This window comes from Rhinolophus sinicus, chromosome 15 (assembly GCF_057876585.1).
Source record: "Rhinolophus sinicus isolate RSI-liver-muscle chromosome 15, RSI-T2T, whole genome shotgun sequence".
NCBI classification, from domain to species: Eukaryota; Metazoa; Chordata; class Mammalia; order Chiroptera; family Rhinolophidae; genus Rhinolophus; species Rhinolophus sinicus.
The window spans coordinates 95044006-95063159 of NC_142515.1; the positions used below are offsets into that span (position 1 = coordinate 95044006).

The 19154-nt window shown below is 51.0% G+C and overlaps 1 protein-coding gene across 6 annotated transcripts in view; it reads left to right on the plus strand.

Annotated features, from left to right (window-relative positions):
• Nucleotides 1-14412, plus strand: part of ILF3 (interleukin enhancer binding factor 3) — a 29923-nt gene extending 15511 nt beyond the window's left edge. For 2 of the 6 annotated variants that reach the window (XM_019744943.3, XM_074338182.2), the window contains 15 exons: nucleotides 863-954; nucleotides 1334-1429; nucleotides 2091-2202; nucleotides 2626-2723; nucleotides 3299-3410; nucleotides 3508-3618; nucleotides 3958-4157; nucleotides 4518-4685; nucleotides 5089-5226; nucleotides 5334-5510; nucleotides 5606-5759; nucleotides 5906-5959; nucleotides 9319-9687; nucleotides 10358-10486; nucleotides 10878-11556. In XM_019744943.3, coding sequence (XP_019600502.3) covers nucleotides 863-954; nucleotides 1334-1429; nucleotides 2091-2202; nucleotides 2626-2723; nucleotides 3299-3410; nucleotides 3508-3618; nucleotides 3958-4157; nucleotides 4518-4685; nucleotides 5089-5226; nucleotides 5334-5510; nucleotides 5606-5759; nucleotides 5906-5959; nucleotides 9319-9687; nucleotides 10358-10486; nucleotides 10878-11014 — 2147 coding nt within the window. In that variant the 3' untranslated portion in view covers nucleotides 11015-11556. Of the gene's footprint in view, nucleotides 1-862; nucleotides 955-1333; nucleotides 1430-2090; nucleotides 2203-2625; nucleotides 2724-3298; nucleotides 3411-3507; nucleotides 3619-3957; nucleotides 4158-4517; nucleotides 4686-5088; nucleotides 5227-5333; nucleotides 5511-5605; nucleotides 5760-5905; nucleotides 5960-9318; nucleotides 9688-10357; nucleotides 10487-10877 lie in introns of all 6 variants that reach the window. The other 4 variants (XM_019744944.3, XM_074338183.2, XM_019744945.3 and 1 more) reach the window with 4 other exon arrangements.
• The last annotated feature ends 4742 nt before the right edge of the window (nucleotides 14413-19154 follow it).

Here is a 19154-nt window from a genome sequence, read left to right on the forward strand (position 1 = left end):
CCTCATGCGTCTCTTCTGTGTGGATGTTTATTAATCACAAATCTCACACCACAAAATAAAGGAAACAGGCCTTGTCCAAATCCCTGATACACAGCCGGCAGAAGGGACAAACACTTTGGTTTTGCTGCAGCAGAGGCTCACACTTGGCACTCCTGTTGCTGTTCTTTGATTACCTTGGTTCTGATATCTGATTTCAACTACCAAAGCCCTACTAGTTTATCAATTTAGGGACGCTGGACCTTTGACCAACAGGACTCTCTCTGTCAAGGGCTGGGGCTAGGGCAGTCCCGCCTGGTGGGCAGAGGTGGTCCCCTTTGCTGCAGATGCCTTGGGATGGCTGTTGTGGGAAGCACAGAGGGAGTTCATTTCCACTCCCCCCACCTTTTTTTGTGGGTTTTTTGTGTGTGTGTTGTGTATGTGTGTGTGCGGGGTCCCCCCTCCCCATTGAAATTTTTAGCATAGCTAATTTATTGGGAGATCATGGGAAGGAAGCAAGGTAACAGTCTGTTGGAAGATAGGATCCACCTATCTGTGTCCCATTCCCTATGGGATTATTCCTTGTAGAGTAACTTCCCACTTGTGTTTTCTTTTTTCTTTTTCTTTTGGGTTTTTTTTGTTTTTGTTTTTTTTGTTTTGCTTTGTTTTTTGTTTTTGTTTTTTTTTGAGGGGCCTCCGATTTTTAAGATTTCCTCTCTGGGCAGAGTTAACATACTCTGGCTTCTCCTTCCCTGGTCCAGGGTGGAGATGACTTGAGATTCTGGGAGCCTCTGCTGCCCTTTAGGAAGCTGCCACATCCCCTTTCCACCTGACAGAAACCCCTTGGTCAAACTGTGCCTTGTCTTCTTATTCCATCCATGAATAGAAACGCTATCAGTCAACGACCCCCCGGACGTCCTGGACAGGCAGAAATGCCTTGCTGCCTTGGCGTCTCTCCGACACGCCAAGTGGTTCCAGGTTTGCATTTTGTTCTTCTATTTGTCTTTCGGTAGAGAATTCCTAAGTTTTAACTTGGCTAACTTGCACCATAAACTTTTGGTAACATTGAAGAGCGCCGTGCTGAACTTAGCACCTGCAGGTGTGCAGTTGCTAACACAGCGCACATAACAATTTGACACCCCCAAGGAGGCTTGTGACTGAGTAGATGGGCTGCTGCTGCTTTGTGCCAAGAGTGCCATTATTCTCGTCCACATGACTGGCGACCACACATTTGATGGTTGTGAATATTCACCCTTCTACCCTGGACAAAGTAGCGCCCTGAGACTTGTGTTGTTCACGTTTGCCTTGTGTTCCGGGAAGTGTCTTGGTATAAAGAGCCTGTGCTTTGTTCTTCTAGGCCAGAGCCAACGGGCTGAAGTCATGTGTCATTGTCATCCGGGTCCTGAGAGACTTGTGCACCCGTGTGCCCACCTGGGGACCTCTCAGAGGATGGGTAAGGCGCTTTGTAGCTATGGCCCCCTGGGGGTCACGTGGGCAGAGACCTTCTCCCATAGTCCAGGAATACCTTATGGTAATGGCTGGAGTGGCTCTTTGGGGGTGTGGCTGATGTGTCCCCATCATAGCTGCTTGTTGAGCAACTACTGTATGCCACATCCTGGGTGGGAGGTGACAGTGAGACCAGGAACCCTCATGGCAAGTGCACAGCTCAACCTAGGGAGGTGACTGGCCAGGGCACACGTACCATGACATGCTTCACTCCATCACCAAGCCTTTGTAGCCGTTCTTGTTCAGAGGTCAGCACATGGGCCTACATACCAATTCAAGCCATTGGCCTATTTTCCTATACAGCCCACAGTTAAGAATGATTTTTTTATTTTCAAATACAAGTACCTACACAATAGCCTCAACTTGGCCTCCTGGCCTACGCAACCTAAAGGATGGAACATGTGCTTCTTTTAAGAAATGTCAAAAAAAAAAAAAAAATCTGCTGAGCCTGGCTCTGGGTGTCCTATCTTTGGCTTAGCCCTGACTTGTGAACTTGGACGGCTACGAGTCCCTGTGCCAGCCCGTCTCCACACACCACACGGTGACAGCTCCTCAGCATCAGCTGGCCCCCTCCTGGACACTGGCTAACTGTCCCTCTTACCTTTCAGCCCCTCGAGCTTCTCTGTGAGAAGTCCATCGGCACAGCCAACAGACCCATGGGTGCTGGCGAGGCCCTGCGGAGAGTGCTGGAATGCTTGGCGTCAGGCATCGTGATGCCAGGTTGGGGCCTTGTGCTTTGCAAGTTGCAGGGAAAGGACAGGGATCAAGGCCCCGAGGCCACTTCCTGGCGGGTCCCTCTGACTGGGTTAGGGCAGCAGCAGCACCGTGTCCCCCTAGGGCTGAAGCATGTGACTACCCTCTTGCACCATCATATCCAGCCCTGTGCCGGCTCCGCAGCTGTGACTCAGGGCGGATCCGGGACAGTGGTGACCCACTCCCACGTGAGCTCCTTGCTCTGAGACACATGTGGATTATTTCTCTCATGGGCTGGATGCTGAGTGGGTCACCGAGCTCGGCGTGTTTTCCAGAGCTGGGTGTGGATGGGGCGTGGGGGGTAACGCATCTGGTTCCCTCAGCCAGCACAACTCTTCCGAGATGCTAAAAGATAATCCTCTGCATATCTTCCTTGTTTCCTGCCTTCAGATGGTTCTGGCATTTATGACCCTTGTGAAAAAGAAGCCACTGATGCTATTGGGCATCTAGACAGACAGCAACGGGAAGATATCACACAGAGTGCGCAGGTATAGTCATCACCATTGCCACCGTGAGCCCTTACCCAGTCTGTAATCACTGGCTTCTAGTTCCATTACTGGGTATTCTCAGGGTCACCACTGGACTCACAGGCTCAGGTTGGGGATTGAAGGCAAAAGGATCATGCCTGATACAGGGCGCCCCAATCTGGGCTGCTTCTTTCCCCTGGCGCCACGCGTGGTTGTCGCCTGCCCCTCAGCCTGCTCGAGTGCTGTTTTCAGACACCGAGTTCAGCGGGGAGATGTATTTGCTGTGTGGACTGCTCCAGGGGTCCTTCCCTTGCAGGCCCCCCACGTGGCTCCGTGTGGCAACCAGTCCCCAGGTTGGGGTCTCCTGTATTCCTCTCCAGGCGGGTGGTCACAGGCTGGCCTTCCCCCACAGCAAGGCTGGGCCCTGGTAGTCAGGCCCTCCCCTGGCTGTTGGGGGACCCCTTGCTGTTGTAGGGGAGACTGTTAGCAAACCCCTCAGCTCCTGCCCCTTGCAGAAGGCATTAGCAAGCGCACACACGTTGGCCAGGAGTGCAGGGTGGCTGAGTCAGGTTCCTGTTCCTCTTCCCCTTTTCCAGCATGCTCTCCGACTCGCTGCGTTTGGCCAGCTGCATAAAGTTCTGGGTATGGACCCTCTGCCTTCTAAGATGCCCAAGAAACCAAAGAATGAAAACCCAGTGGACTATACGGGTAAGCGTGCCGAGGGGGCCTGGCTGGGCGGCCTCATAGACTCTCCGCAGAGTGCCAGACTGGACTCAGTCGCTTCTGTCCTCATCTCTTCTTTCAGTTCAAATCCCCCCCAGTACCACCTATGCCATTACGCCCATGAAACGCCCAATGGAGGAGGATGGGGAGGAAAAATCTCCGAGCAAAAAGAAGAAGAAGATTCAGAAGAAAGGTATAGGCGTTCGTTCTTGGGTCTTCTTTACTCTCTATCTGCTTCCAGTTAAGGTTCACCCCAAAGTGGGGAGATGCCTGCTTTTTAAAACCTTACTTTTGGGGGGCATATTTAAGTCATTTTTTAAACTATTAAGTACAACCCGAGTATGAAACACCAGTGGGGTGGATGTGCCCCAGCTGGCAACCCCTTGGGTGGCGCGTGCTGGGAACAGCACAGGGAGGCCTTGGCGGATGTGGCCGCCTAGTCCGCTTGTCCCACGAAGAGGTGTCAGCAGCCAGTGCCCTGCCACGGTTCCGGCTTGACTGATGTTGCAGAGTGATGTTGGTCTCTCTCTAGAGGAGAAGGCAGAGCCTCCGCAGGCCATGAACGCCCTGATGAGGCTGAACCAGCTGAAGCCGGGGCTGCAGTATAAACTGGTTTCCCAGGCCGGCCCGGTCCACGCCCCCATCTTCACTATGTCTGTGGAGGTCGATGGCAGCTCATTCGAGGCCTCTGGACCATCCAAAAAGACTGCCAAGCTGCACGTTGCTGTTAAGGTAGGGTGGGCGGCCATCTTGTGCAGCCTGTCCTTGTCCCCCGGACAGCAAAAGCATTTTCTTCTTCGGGCGCTCCTTCAGAGCCATTGTCCCCTATTTAAGCCCTTGGGGAAGGCATCGTGAGGGTGTGCATGTGAACGCTGAAATGGGTAGGTTTTCGAGTGTTTGCCACGTCACATGTGGCAGGCATGCCTTTGTCGTGGCTGATGGGCAGAAGGTGTCCACACATAGCTGGGCATGTGAGGAGCTAAAGGAAAAAACTGCCTCCATATTGTTGGATGCCACCCGAGGAGGTTCTGATTTGGGGTGCCCCAGTGCTGAGCCCTCCCTCACTGGCGTCCCCGTGGGTCTCCTTCCCAGGTGTTACAGGATATGGGCTTGCCTACGGGTGCCGAAGGCAGGGACTCCAGTAAAGGGGAGGACTCGGCTGAGGAGACTGAAGCCAAGCCAGCTGTAGTGGCCCCTCCGCCTGTGGTAGAAGCCGCCTCGACCCCCAGCGCTGCCTTCACTTCAGATCCCACTGCCGAGGTGAGCCCATGGTGGGCTCCGCGGAGTGCCTGACAGGATGGAGCAGGCAGCCATGTCCTGTGAGCCTGGATGGTTACTGGTCCTTTTCATTTCCCCTGAAAGGAGTCACCTTCCAGTCTGGGAACTTAGAGCTTGTGAGCCTTTGAGCCACAACTCAAGAGGGCTTTGCCGATGTTGACCCAGCACTCACATCTGCACTGGGGTGGCACTTGGTCGAGGACAGACCATTCCCCAGAGAGAGAGAGTCGGGGGGAGGTGATCGCATTGCTGGGAGGTGAGGGTGGCAAAGAACAGCAGGATACATGGAGCAGAGGGCTTCGGCCAGGACGTGGGTATGGCTGTCCTTCACTTGCTGGACAGCCCTTAGCTGAGTGTGTTGGTTTTCTTTTCTGTTTCCCCTGAGAACGTAAAACAGCAGGGGCCGATCCTGACCAAGCATGGCAAGAACCCTGTCATGGAGCTTAATGAGAAGAGGCGTGGCCTCAAGTACGAGCTCATCTCAGAGACCGGTGGCAGCCATGACAAGCGCTTTGTCATGGAGGTGAGTGGCCCTGGGGCCATTCCCCTGAAGGCCTGTGGTCTTTGGAGAACTCCCCTGACATTTAGGGAGGCGTTGAATCACTCTGGACATGTGTCCGTTCTCCCCAGGTCGAGGTGGATGGACAGAAGTTTCAAGGTGCTGGCTCAAACAAAAAGGTGGCAAAAGCGTACGCTGCCCTTGCGGCACTAGAAAAGCTGTTCCCTGACGCCCCTCTCACCCTCGAAGCCAATAAAAAGAAGAGAGCGCCCGTGCCTGTCAGAGGTGGACCGAAATTTGCTGCTAAGGTAACTGGTTGCCCTTGCGATCTCTGGCCTCAGCACAAATTCTCTGGTTATTTTAGCATGAGGCGAATGTAACTTGTCTGTTCTCTCCTGTCCAGCCCCATAACCCTGGCTTTGGCATGGGAGGCCCCATGCACAACGAAGTGCCCCCGCCCCCAAACCTTCGAGGGCGGGGAAGAGGAGGGAACATCCGTGGTCGAGGGAGAGGGAGAGGATTTGGTGGTGCCAACCATGGAGGCTACATGAATGCTGGTGAGGACCCTTGTCCTGTCCTGTTCCCGTGGGCCAGGCTTGGTCCCTGGGGGGTGTGAGTCCCCTGGGGTCAAGCTGAGATGCTGGGAGAGGCAGGCACAGGGGAGACCTGTCTCCAGCCCTGGTAACTCTCTATTTCCTTCCAGGCGCTGGGTATGGCAGCTACGGGTACGGAGGCAACTCAGCAACAGCTGGCTACAGTAAGTGTGTGTTTCTCTTTGTCTGAGCTTGGGAAGAAGCTGCAGTTTAGCTCCTGTGCCTGAGTTAGAGCAGGGTGGCCCACCAACAGCCTCCCTGAGACTTCAGAGTGGTCCACACGTTCTTAGTGATTAGGTCAAGTGGTCCTCAAAGCCCCCTCCCCCACCCTCACCCCCCATCCTGCAAAAGTGTGATTTACTCTGTAGATGTTAACACACACGTGTGACTTGAAAATTTCTTTAAAGTCAAAATTTTAAATTTCTCTGCTTTAAGCCATGCGAACGAAGCACCAGTTCTGTGAATATGCTTTTCCTGACAGTGCACAGCTCTTGTCTTGAGAAGGAGCCTTCACTGGGGGGTTACAGGAGCAGAGAAATCTAAAACATGAATTTCAAATGTGGCGCTCTGTGCCATTTTTCAAAAGAATTCTAATTTTTTTTCTCTGCTCTGTCTCCCCCTTTTGTAGGTGACTTTTTCACAGACTGCTACGGCTATCATGATTTTGGGTCTTCCTAGAGCATCTAAAAGTATTGCACACAAAATCAACTTTTTACTCCAATTTTCTCGAACTCCAAAACCCAAAGTGTCCGTGCTGTGCCCCTGTGCTTCACTGGGTTTCTCAACCGTGGCTTGTCACCGCAGCTTGTCTGAAACTCTTAGCCTGCAGAATTTAAGACAATGGCAGTTTTTATCGTGATTTGCCTTTGAACTTGGTCATATTGAAGTTCACAATAAGTGGAAAGCAATTTTCAGAGTGCATTTTTTTGTGCAGAATTGCACAGAATTCTAGAGCCAGCGTTGGTCAGCATCAAGGCAAAAGCCCACCTTTGCTTTTTATGGAAAGCATTACTTTATTTAAGAGACATAATGATACATTTTAATCTACCTTTGTCTTAATTTACAGCAGGTTTTGTATGAATTTTTAACCTTTTAACAAATTCCCAAATCTGGTTGATGCCTTTGACAGTGATGAAAACAATTTCACCACATCTGTATCCAGAGCAACCGACTTTTTTTTTTTTTTTTTTTAATAAGCATGTAAAACGTTGGGAACATTTGGGAATTGTATCTTGTGCTAAGTTACCTCTCCCGCCTCTTGTAAATGCTCTGGTGGGTTTGTTTGGGGAGGCGATAGTCTATGGCTGGTTTAGCTAGAAGTGAACTCTCAAAGGTATCAAAACTGTGCTTCCATCATTTAGTGCAAGAAACAGACAGGCTTTAAGGGAGCGATAACGCAGAATTTTGCAAGTCTAATCACAGTTCTAAATGCATGGGATTCTAGAATTTCTGTTGTTAATCTTTTTATGGGACTTCCAAAGCAAGCAGAAAGAGCCTAGTATGTAGCTCAATTCTCCAGTGAAGAACTGGCCTCCGCAGGGCCTGTTGCCGGGGCGTGCAGCTGTGGCAGATTCCAGAAGCCCGGGAAGCTTCCGCCCTCTCACCTTAGGGTGCAGATTTGCATTTGTGACTTCTCCCTGTGTGCAGAGACACACACAGTGATTGGGCTCTTTATTTAGGCCCCTGTGTCCTGGTGGGAGTCCCTGGAAACAAGCCTGGTTTTGGCTCTCATCAGCAGATTTTTTTGCAGCAAAGTCTGCCTCTGCGTTGACTTGCAAGATTTTGCGTTTATTCAGGCAAAAACTGGTCAAAACGGTTACTGCATAATGTGTTCCCAGAGGTTTGAAACATTCAGTGAAACTTTTTAAAACTTTGATTGCATGATGTATTTTTTTTTTTTTTTTTTTTTTTTAGAAAGTTATTGTTTGAGTATAATGTCTTTTTATACCAGGAAATAGTTATCCTGAATGACATTGAAAACTTCCCCATCCCTTTATTTTTTTTTAATCAATACATGTTAAAGTAACAAGCCCTCACTACTCGGCGTCTTCATTCATTCCCGTGTTTGAGGAAGGGCCGCTGATGCGGCAGAGCTCTAAGAGGGGACCCAAAGAGGACCTCCTGTTCTCTGGCTCCTCGCATGTGTGCTCTCTTGCATTGCGGGGCACGTCCTTCTTGGTTTTGTGATGGGGCCGGGGGCGGGGGAGGGAGAGGGGAGGCAGCCCGCCTGAAGACATTAACCTATGGCGGAGATCAGTTTTATCCAAATTATTGTTCAAACAACCCAAGGCACGTTGTTGTGGGGCGCACATCTTCAGTGGGTGGAAGGCTTGTGAGGACTCCCAAATTCACTCCACCCAAGAGGCAGGGGACCCTTGGTGCTAAACATGGGGAGGGAGGAAGAAGGGACAGGCTGTGTGGGCGCATCCCCTCCCCCTCCCACCCACACTGGCCATAGCCTGGCTGACCAGGCACCAGCCCTGGCCTTCTGTGGAAAGAGGCAGAGCTACAGCCAGCAAAGATATGCCCGTGCCTACCTGCTCTGGAAGCCCAGGAGCTCCACTGCCGAGGCTGGATGGCCACCCACACAACCCTTGTTCCCCCTCCCCCCTCACCTTAGCTGACCTGTCCCCCACAGGTCCACCTGAGTGTCTGGTGGGGGCTGTAGCTTGATGAACGTGTGTTCTGGGGGCCTTAACGAATGACCAGAGGGGGGAGGGGCGCTCTCCGTGACATTCTCGGCTCCAGGGCCTGAGAATGTGGCGGCCTTGCTGCACGCTTGTCAGTCCTGCTCTCATTCCTGCCCGCGCCCAGCAGCTGTGCTGGGAACAAGGAGGGGCCCTTTGGGGGGCCCTGAGGCTATAGCCTGAGTGCCCACCTGGATCTCCTGATCCCAGCCTTAGTCAGTCTCCTTTTCCCACAAGGCTATTGAATTGCTCCTTAAGACATGTTTGCACAAGTCCCACCAGGGAGAAGCCCCAGGTCATGTGGCTAAGTCTCTACTCCAGGTTCTCCAAGAACCAGATCAGACCAGTTGGTCTTCCAGGAATGAAACCAGGTTTGGGGGCCTCATTAAAGAGCATTTCGTGGGGTCACCCAGGCCTGTGACTAATCCTCTTCCCAGCACAGCGGGGGAGGGCTAGCTGCTTCTCCGGGGCTTTGCTTTTCCTGTCACCGTTGGGGACATCTGGGTAGAGGTCAGCTAGTCGTGAATGTCATCCTGCACTCGGAGCCCATCTCATTGTAACATTGACATCCGCTGCAAAAGTTGCTCTCGTGCTGCTGCTTGGCAAAGATCCATTGTTGTCATCAGCTGACGGGTGAGTGGAGCTGAAGGCTGGGCCAGCCCAGACCAGGCTGCTTTAGGGACCGGAGCCGATGTTCCTCTCTCCTGCCTCTTACTTTGCCCCCGCCTGGGCAGTGGGCTAGTGGGTCAGCCTTCAGGGCCCACAGCTGCGACCTTCCCTCCTCTACGTTCCCCGTCTCCCCGAGCCTCCACCTGACCTGCTGCCTTCCTGTTTAGGTCAGTTCTACAGCAATGGAGGGCATTCTGGGAATGCCGGTGGTGGCGGCGGCGGCGGGGGCGGTGGTGGCTCCTCCGGCTACGGCTCGTATTACCAAGGCGACAACTACAACTCCCCAGTGCCCCCGAAACATGCTGGGAAGAAGCAGCCGCATGGCGGCCAGCAGAAGCCCTCCTATGGCTCCGGCTACCAGTCCCACCCAGGCCAGCAGCAGTCGTACAACCAGAGCCAGTACAGCAACTACGGCCCCCCGCAGGGCAAGCAGAAAGGCTATAGTCACGGCCAAGGCAACTACTCCTCCTACTCCAACTCCTACAGCTCCCCCGGGGGTGGCGGCGGCTCTGACTACAGCTACGAGAGCAAATTCAGTGAGTTGGTGTCCAGTCCCCCAGAAGTGCAGCACTGCCCCGCCTCTGGCTGAGAGACTAAAAGGGACTTGGCAGAGTACCCCTGGCCTAGCACCTGGCTGTTCCCTTCTGTCGCCTTCTCTGAAGGCGGGTCTAGCAGAGCCCCGGCCAAAGCCCCGGCGGCTGTGAGCTGAGGCTGGTTCTAGAGGCTGGAGTCAGTCTGGGCAGCCGCTGCGAGGTGAACTCTGGAGACTGGGGTCCGAGTAGCTCCTGCAAGAGCTTGAATTAACTTCGCTCCACCTCTCCCTCCCTCCTGTGCAGACCCGGTGGGCTACTGTGCTGGTGGCCCAGCTAGGGAAGCGTAGATGTTTGGTGGCTCATGATGGGACAGCGGGCAGCAGCAGCAGCGGCCAGGACTTGGGCTGGCTGCCCGGTTCCTGAACTGCTCGAGTTGGAGGAGCAGGTGGGAAGGTGGTTCGGAACTGGGCTTCTGAGTGTGATCAGACCCGCCCAGGGCGTGGTAACCTTGCAGGGCCCCAGCCAACCCCCAGCACTTCATGGAGGGACTGACATGCCAAATGTAAGCAGTTAGGACAGGGAAGTTTGCCTATGCCAATGTCTTGGCCAAGGGCCTGCCACGTCCAGGGCTGCAGTGCAAGGCCCCTTAACCACGCTGTCTTCTCTCCCCCAGACTACAGTGGTAGCGGAGGCCGCAGCGGTGGGAACAGCTACGGCTCAGGCGGGTCATCCTACAACCCAGGGTCACATGGGGGCTACGGAGGAGGTTCTGGGGGCAGCTCCTCCTACCAAGGCAAACAAGGTGGGCCTGGAGCTGCAGGTGGCACAGCATGGGGGGCCCTGGGCCACACACAGGCTATGAGGAGGGGTGTGGCAGCGTGGGCAAGGCTGCAGTGGCAGCTGCCTCTTGGCTTCTGCGTGGGGAGAGAACGAAGTAGAAGATGCGGGCACTTGGGGCCTTGTGTGAGCATGGACTTAGGCGTACTTCCAGCTTCTTGGCTTTTCAGAGGCCAGAAATTGCCTTACTCGTAAATGTTAACACCTACATGAAAAAATGCTGACAATACTGAGAGTCACACAGCCTGGTGCGGGGCGGTAGGCCCAGTCTGTACCCAGGCGGCCCCAGTCACAGCTCCCGCTGCTGCTGCTGCCGCCGCCTCTGCTGGGCTGATCGCATTCCCTCTCTCCCTTAGGAGGCTACTCGTCACAGTCGAACTACAACTCCCCGGGGTCCGGCCAGAATTATAGCGGCCCTCCCAGCTCCTACCAGTCATCACAAGGCGGCTACGGCAGGAACGCAGACCACAGCATGAACTACCAGTACAGATAAAGCCCCGAGGGTGAAGATTTGTACCTTCTGCACTTACCCCTCCTCGTTGTAAGATTCAGTTTTATGCATCACAGTTAACATGTCTGTGGCCCCTCCGGGCCCCCTCGCCCTACCCCGTCCACGTTGCTGTGTTGTGAGGTGCAGCTGGGCACTCTTGTGACCCGTCCTGTGACCCATATTTAGCCGTGTTTGGGACTCTGCGTCTTCAATGGTTTGTTAGTTGCCATTACAACTTTGTCTGAGTAGAGTTTTCTGAGTTCTTGCAGTTCAGTATCCCTCTGTCTATTTACAATTGGTGTTAGTGTTAACTCAGTTTGTCTTGAAATAGTTACAGAAGGGATACCTCATCTGTTAATGCTTTTGTGAAGTGAGTTAAACGAGCTTTCTGTATTTTAATGCTTTAGTGTTTCAGTTTTATAAGTGAAGATTTTATTTTAAAAACCAGTGGGAAAGAGTGGGTTTTTTGTATGTCTGGATCATTCAGGCAGTACATCTGAATTCAGCTGAATGTAGACAAATAAAGAAAAAGAAAGAAAACTCTGCACCGTCGTAGGCCTGGGTGTCTGACCCTCCAGCAGAGCAATGGGCAGGTTTCTCCACTCTGTTGCCAGCATGAGAAAGTGCGGCATGGGTGGCAGGACGGTCCCTGGTCACCAGAGAGGCTCCAGGGCCCAGCTCCAGGCCAGTAGACACCTTACTCTGAGTTGGCCAGGGCCAGCAACCAGTTCGTGTCCCAGCAAGCGCCACACCCCGTTCCCGGCCTTCTGCAGTGCGACCTCGTGGCCCATGCTGCTGTTTGGGGTTTGCTCACATAATTCAGCATGCTTTGTTTTCTCCATTCTAAGAATGGGTGTGGTGTAAGTGCAGTTCAAGTCACCATGGGGTAAAACGTCCTGGTGGGTTTGGCAGGTGGAACCTGATTTGAAAAAGCTCAACTGAATCTGGCTGAAGTACCCCAACATAGGAGAAAGCCCAGCCACAGAACCGTCTGTGGTGGGATGGCGCTCTGTGACAGCCGCAGCCTTCATTTCTGGTACTGCCGCTGTCCAGAATTTCAGTTGGGGTTCTTGGCAGTGGCCCAGCCCTGTTCCAGCACATTCCCCAGGAGCAGTGCTCTTAATCCTGGGCAATTTTGTAGTGCTTGGGGACATTTGTCACCTAGTGGGTAGAAGCCAAGGATGCTGCAGAACATTCTACACTGAAATGTCAGCAGTGCGGAGGTGGGGGAGCCCTCCCCAGAGCAGCGTTTCTCAACTCGGACCTTCCCAGGAGGTGGCTTCTTTTGGAAGAGCCTTGTGGGCAGGCAAGGCCTGGGACTGCCCCCTCTGCAGGGACCTCTCGACTTGCTGCCTTTTCACCCTCAGAACAGGCAGTGTTTGTGGCCTGAGCCCCACCCAGACAGCCCTTTGGCCTCCTGTGCTTGGTTTAACCGTGGCCCCTAGGAGAAGCACAAACCATTCTTGACGCAGGATCACTCTGCTGAAGCAGAAACTCCAGTGTGCCTTCAGATGTTGAGGATTTGCCTTCTTGGAGAAATGAAAGAAAGGTGTCCTGCACTCGAACATATTGGAAGAGTTGCTTTCTGCTGGTACAGAGGAGGCCCCAGATACGTGGTCCAGCCCGTCAGGAGAGGACACCTCCTATGAAGCCCGTCAGAGGTGGCTCACAGTGTGAACGTTTGGGTCAGCCTGAAGTGCCCTGGAATCCCTTGAGTGTGTGCACAAGTGGGGAGAGGAGACAGACCTGAGGGATGGGTACCCATCCTAGCTCCTCCCAAACACATCTAGGGGCTGGGGGAAAAGACCCACGTGAGATCTTTGGGACCTTGTCTTTGAGATGAGAGGATACAGGCTGTGGATAGAGCCTGTGTCACTCAGAAACCTGCCAAATGCCTTCAAACTCTACCTGCATTGTCAACACAGGTCTCTCCATCAGTTTCCCAAGCAGTGACCACCACCACATTCAAATTCCTGAACAAGATTCACTGTCTCAACTGTTCCTCTTATAAAGACCCCAGTCGTTGGATGAGGGCCCACCCTAATTCAGGATGAGCTCATCTCAAGATCCGTAATTATGCTTACAGGGACCCTATTTGCAAATGAGGTCTCATTCACAATCAGCAGTTAGGATTTGGACATAACCTTTTGGGGAACACTTCAACCCTCTACAGGCTGGATGAAGGCTTCACCCACCCCACCCTGGGCTGTTGGCACAGCCTTGGGGGTTGATTAGCCAGGATCACTGGTCAGGTCTGGATGGACAGCACAGAGCCAGCAGTGTCTTTGCAGCACAGTGAATACCTGTCCCAAGGGAACAGCTCATGAGCCCAGATCTCTTGGCACCCCAACTCTGCTTGGGGGCCTCTGGGAGAAGCACTGGTGGTGCTGATACGGTGATGCAGCTGGCCGATAGTAGTATCCAGCCTTCAGGACATGCTACCCCGAGGAGCTGGGTTCAGGAAGATGGCTTCTGCCTCGAGCACAGAGAAGGCCTTGCTGCTGGCGCATCACCCATTCAGAGCTGACCAAGGCTTTCCCGGGTCTGTTGCCCTTCAAGCCCAGGAAGCCATCCTGGAGGAGGGCCTCACTGAGCTGCTTCTCCATTAACTCCTCCTCGGCCAGGACTGTGGTGGGCAACAGCTGGCTGCTGGCTGATGATGAAGAGTTGCTTTGGCCTACACGTTGCAGGAGGACAGTGCTTGTGCATCTTTCAGTCACCACCAGAGATCACCAGGAGCTTGAGCAGGAGGAACCATGCAGTTCACATGCTTACTCTGAGTTGATCAAGTTACGGTACTCGGTGGATAGGCCGGGGGGTCAGTGACCCGCGACTGGATACAACACCTCCGAGGGCCCCAGGATGCCTTTGGAGGGAAGGAAGAAAGGACAGAAGAAAGATGACACAACCGGAACAGCTGGACATGGGCATGGTGGGTTGAGATGACATCCGAGGGGAAGTACAGGGCCTTTCCAGGAATTTGGACTGATTTTGGGGGGAGGGATTGGGAATTGGCTACCTTGGACCAAAGGCGGTCTCTGAGCAGCAATGGGGCATAGATCCAGGATTTCCACTTCCCCAGATGAGCAGAGTTATAGGCACCCTGGTGTGTCTGGGCCGAGGTCCAATCTGACCTGGAAGTTTTCACCGAGCTGCCCAGCTACCTTCTGCCCTGGCAGAGAAGCATTCACTCCCTCAGACCATTGACCATTCTTCCATAGTCACCAGGGCCTTTCCACCTGAGGCCTGGCTCTATGCAGCTGGGCTTTCAGCCTCAGGATTCAGTCTCCAAATGTGAGCCCCATGTTGGCTGCCCTTAGCAGCAAGCCTTCTTGACCCGGATGCTCATTCTAACCCATTCCAGAATAAATGGAAACTTCCTGTGTTCACTGTTTCATTCACTCAATATGTATTTATTGGGCATTGCTTATGTATCAGTCCTGCAGAGGGTGCTGGGACTACGGCAGTGGACACCAAGAGGGCCCTGTCCCAGCTGGGCAGGGAGTGTCGGGAAAGGCTTTCTGTGTTTCAAGTGAGACAGGACAGTTGAATCTGAACAAGGGGTGTATTAGGGAGGGGAAGGGAAAGGTATGCCATGTAGAGGGAACAGCATGCACAGAAAGTCAGCTAAGTGGTGGGAATGGACTTAAAGGAGCTGAAGTCAAGTGGGTGAAGCATTTTGGTTGCAAAAAGGCAAAAGTGTGGCTGTACCAGTGAGGGGCACACAGGGCAGGACCTTGAAAGTCAGCCAGAGGAATTCTAACATCTTAAGGTAATTGGGAGTCATGGAAGGATTCTGAACTGGGAAAACCCCAGGCTGAATGGAGCCTCAGAACAGTCCTTAGGTTGTTGGGCAGAGGTGTGTGGGAGAGGTGAGAATGGAGGCCAACAGGCCAATAAAGTGGCTTGAATTCTGGAACATCCAGGCTGTGAGGTTCAGAGGTGCTTAGGCGGCAGAGTCCTCTGGACTTGGTGAGGGAATAGCCCCCAGACTCAAGAGGGGTAAAAACTGCATGTCCCAGAAAGGGAAGGGAAGGGCATTTCCTTGCCACAGGATACAGCAAAGAGGGAGTGCCCAGACTGACAGGTCCTCCCCTCTGCTGTGGGGAAACAAGCAAAAACTAGCTGAAATGTCTAGGGAGTGGCCACAAAGGTTATTACCCAAGGGTCTTTAAGTCCTAGATACGTGGTCTTCCCAGTATATCCCAAGAAGCTGGCACCTAAGCTCAGCCCCTTAACACCCAGGAGGCGAAGGGTGTGTGTGAAAATATCACAGGAGTGCCCCCCTCATCCTCGGATGGGTAAAGCCAAAACAAAAACAAAAAACCCCAGGCTCCCAGGGTTGTAAGGACCCCCACTTCAATGTTAGAGGTATTCGAAACCCCCACTTCTCCAGAGGTTTCCGGATTCCCCACTCTGCTCAAAAATCCAGCTCTTGCCCTTCTGGGTCCCAGGACCTCAATACCCTCTCAAGGCCAGTTTGGGGGTCTACCCTGGGCAGCTGCAGTGATCCTTGGGAAGAGGAGGTCGGGGGGATTCTACTGAGCATCCTTAATCCCGGTCACGCACCTTGGGTGATGCGTAGGCCTCCACCTGAGGGGCGCGGATGTCGGCAGAGGCCCCACTTCTGCAAACAGCCCCCTTTTCAAAGCTGCTGTTCGCCCCTAGGCCAATGCGCTCCACCCCGCCCAGCTCTTCCGTGCCCAATCTATAGGCCCCGCTCGGAAAAGAAGCGTTTCACAGACTCCACCCCCAGCAGTCCTCGCCCCTTGACTTCGCCCGCTGCGTCTTTGTGTCGTCAACAAACGCTTGTAATAGAACGCTTTCACAGGCCCCGCCCTCTGTCACGCACAGCGCGCCGCTTCCAATAGGACGCCTTCGAAGGCTCAGCCCTCAAGGCGGCCGCTTCCCTGAGTCTCCAGGCAACGTGCGGGGCGCTGTCCAGCGTGCTGAAACCGCTCTCCCTACGCGTACTCAAGGGCCGACTTAATGCCCCCAGCCCACCTTACTGAGCGACGCAAAAATCCTAAAGTCGATGCCACTGAACCTCGGCCGCACCCCCTTCCACCGCCACCCCCCCTTTACCTTTAACTGATACAAAGAGCTCGCTTCAATCCACATCCCACCCTACCCTCCCATCTAGCTCAGACGAACGCAAAATTTCGTGGTTTGACCTCCCAACCCTCATCTTCTGCTCCTTCCCTCACTCTCTCCAGCTACGTTGACCTCCTTTCCACCGCAAACCATCCAGACAAATCCCACCTCAGGGCCTTTGCTCTCACTGTTTCCACTGCATGAAATGCTTTTTCTCAGTTCCCATCATGGCTCCTCCCTCCCTCACCTCCTTCAGGCCTTAACTCAAATGTCACCTCAGTGAGTCTGATCCTGACCACCCTACATAAAATAGTCACTTCTAACTCCTCCTCTCCTTCCCTGCCCTCTTTATTCTCCAGCACCCCTCACTACCTGAGACGTATGTTTTAGTAATTTTTATTGTTCACCCCTCCAGGGCAAGGATTTTTGTGTGCTTGTTCACTGCTATGTTGCCAGCAGTGAGAACAGTGCCTGACACAGAGTAGGTGTTCCGTATTATTTATCGCATGTATATTCATGCGTGTATTTGGGCATTTACTGTGCGACGATCCCTGCTTACTTTCATAATGACCCTCTGCCCCCATTTAAAGATGAAGAAACTGAGATTCAGAGAGTGACGATCACTTTACCAATCACCTGGCTTTTGAATGGCAGAGCTTGAATCCTCCTTCTCATGTTTCTCTGGCTGTAATCTTTCCACTCCTCCGTGCTGCAATCCCTAACACTGCCTCTCCTTCAGGTAAAGAAGTTGTATAAGAGGATGACTTCACAGGGCTCCACAGGACGAGATTTCAATGCCTGTTCCTTGGTCACTAGTCATGTGACCATGAGCAAGTCAGTTAATGTGTCTGCCACAGTTTTCTCATTCATAAAGTGGGGATAAAAATAATACCCACCTCATTGTACTGTGAGGGTCAAGTGAGGCAATGAGAGTGTAGCGCTTACCAGACACCTGACACATTGGCACCTGCTCCATTAATATTGGCGGTGTTGGCTGGTGATCATCATCATCATATTATTTTTATTTGGATGAATTTTAATAAAAACTTTTAAAAATTAGGATAATGAGGCCAGAAAAGCTACAGGAAGACAGTGTTTCAAGAAGGTGGGAGTAAAGGATAGATGCCAATCCTCAGTGGGAGTAAGAAAAATAAATGCACATTAAAACGACATGGAGTTACCACAGTTCTGTCAAGTGGACAGGTGAAATTGTGAGGGAGAGGCTGTGGGGAAACGGCTACTTCCATATACTTTTTGACCCCAGTCATCCAACTGCTGGAAGTTGTTCCTAAAGATATACTTGCTGCCAAGTGAAATTACTTAAATACAAGATTGTTAATTGCAGCCTTGTTTATAGAAGCAAAAGATTACTCAAAACTCAAGTGAGAATCAACAGGAGACCCCATAAGTGAGTGATGGTCTACCCCTACTTTGGGCTACAAGGCAACTGTTAAAAAGAAAAAGGAGACTATGTACTGACAATAGGACGGTCTCCAAAGTGTAGACAAAAAGCAAGGTGCGTCATATCAGTGTAACTAGCAAGGCCATTTTTGTGAAAAAATAAAAGGATAAATATAAGTATTTAGCTTTGTATTTGCTTCTGCTTGCATGAAGAAAGGTTGGAAAGACACAAGAATCTAATCAAACATATAACTAGGAAAGGCTGAGATGGAAAGTGAATAGGGGATGAGGTGGAAATGAGTTTGACTTTTATACTTTCTGAATTTTTTATACATTTGAAACTAAAATATTACAAATGCAGAAATGTGTAAAACATAAAAGTATAGGTCAATGAAGATTCTTGTAGTTACAACCTCTAAAAATTGCCATTTTGTATTTTTGTTTCATGTGAAAGGAAAAAAACATGTATATATATATATGTGTGTGTATATATATGTGTATATATATATATACATACACAAACACTAAATTAAAAAATGAAGTGCTCAGCAGCTCGGCCATGTTGATTTCTGCTGCCAAATAACCTAAGTTGAGTAATGACAGATGTTGATAAAATGGCTCCAACATCTGAAAAGGTGTTCAATATCAGTAGGACTCATGGAAATGCAGATTGAAACCCCAGTGAAATGCCATTTCACACACACCTGATTGGCAAAATTTAAGAATTCTGAAAATACAAGAGTTTGAGAGGATGTGACACAAGGGAGCTTTCCTATGCTGCTTTTGTGGATATCAATTGGTGTAATTAACTTAAAAGTAGTTGGTTCTGCCTTGTAAAGTTGGCTATCTACCTGGTCTAGTTTTCTGCAATTCCATTCCTAGGATTCTTGCCATGGAATAGAACAAGATGTGTGCACAAATGCTCACAGCGCTGTTTATAATGGCAAAAACAAACAACACAAAAAGGCTAAAGTGTCCACAAGTCCATTGATGGGAGAATGGATAGGTATGCTTTGGTGTATTTATACCAATACATAATGGTACATTGATTTGCAAAAGAAATGAATGAACCACAACTAAATACAACATGCATGAATCTTAGAAACACAATTGTAAAAAACATAAAGCAAGTCACAGGGACTAGGTGTGGTAAAATATAATTGTATTAGTGTAATAAATGTTGGGGGATGACCAGCAAAATTTCTCCCATACTTCCTCTTTTTGCTATTGAATTTTTAAAAACTATTATGAAACTTATATTGGAGTAAGTAATAATGTTTTGGGAATATTGTTCAGGCAATTCCATGAGTCAATGATCCATGACTGATGCAAAATGACAACTTAAAAACTCCATAAGTTTATAAAAAGTATTAAAGTATTAAAGTTTCCAGAAAATGAAAAAAACTCCATTGGTCTATATAAATGAATCAGTTGAAAACAAAACAACAGCAACAATAAAAAACAACATATTTGCTTGTATATGATGATAAACATGCCTATGAGTGTTACAAGAATGAATACTAAATATTACTTAATATTAGAGGTGAGAACTATTTGGACAGGAAACAGGAGTTGGAAAGATAATTCACAGTATACATTTTATCCATGTATTTTTAAACCATGTGGTAATGTATTATGTATTTTAAAA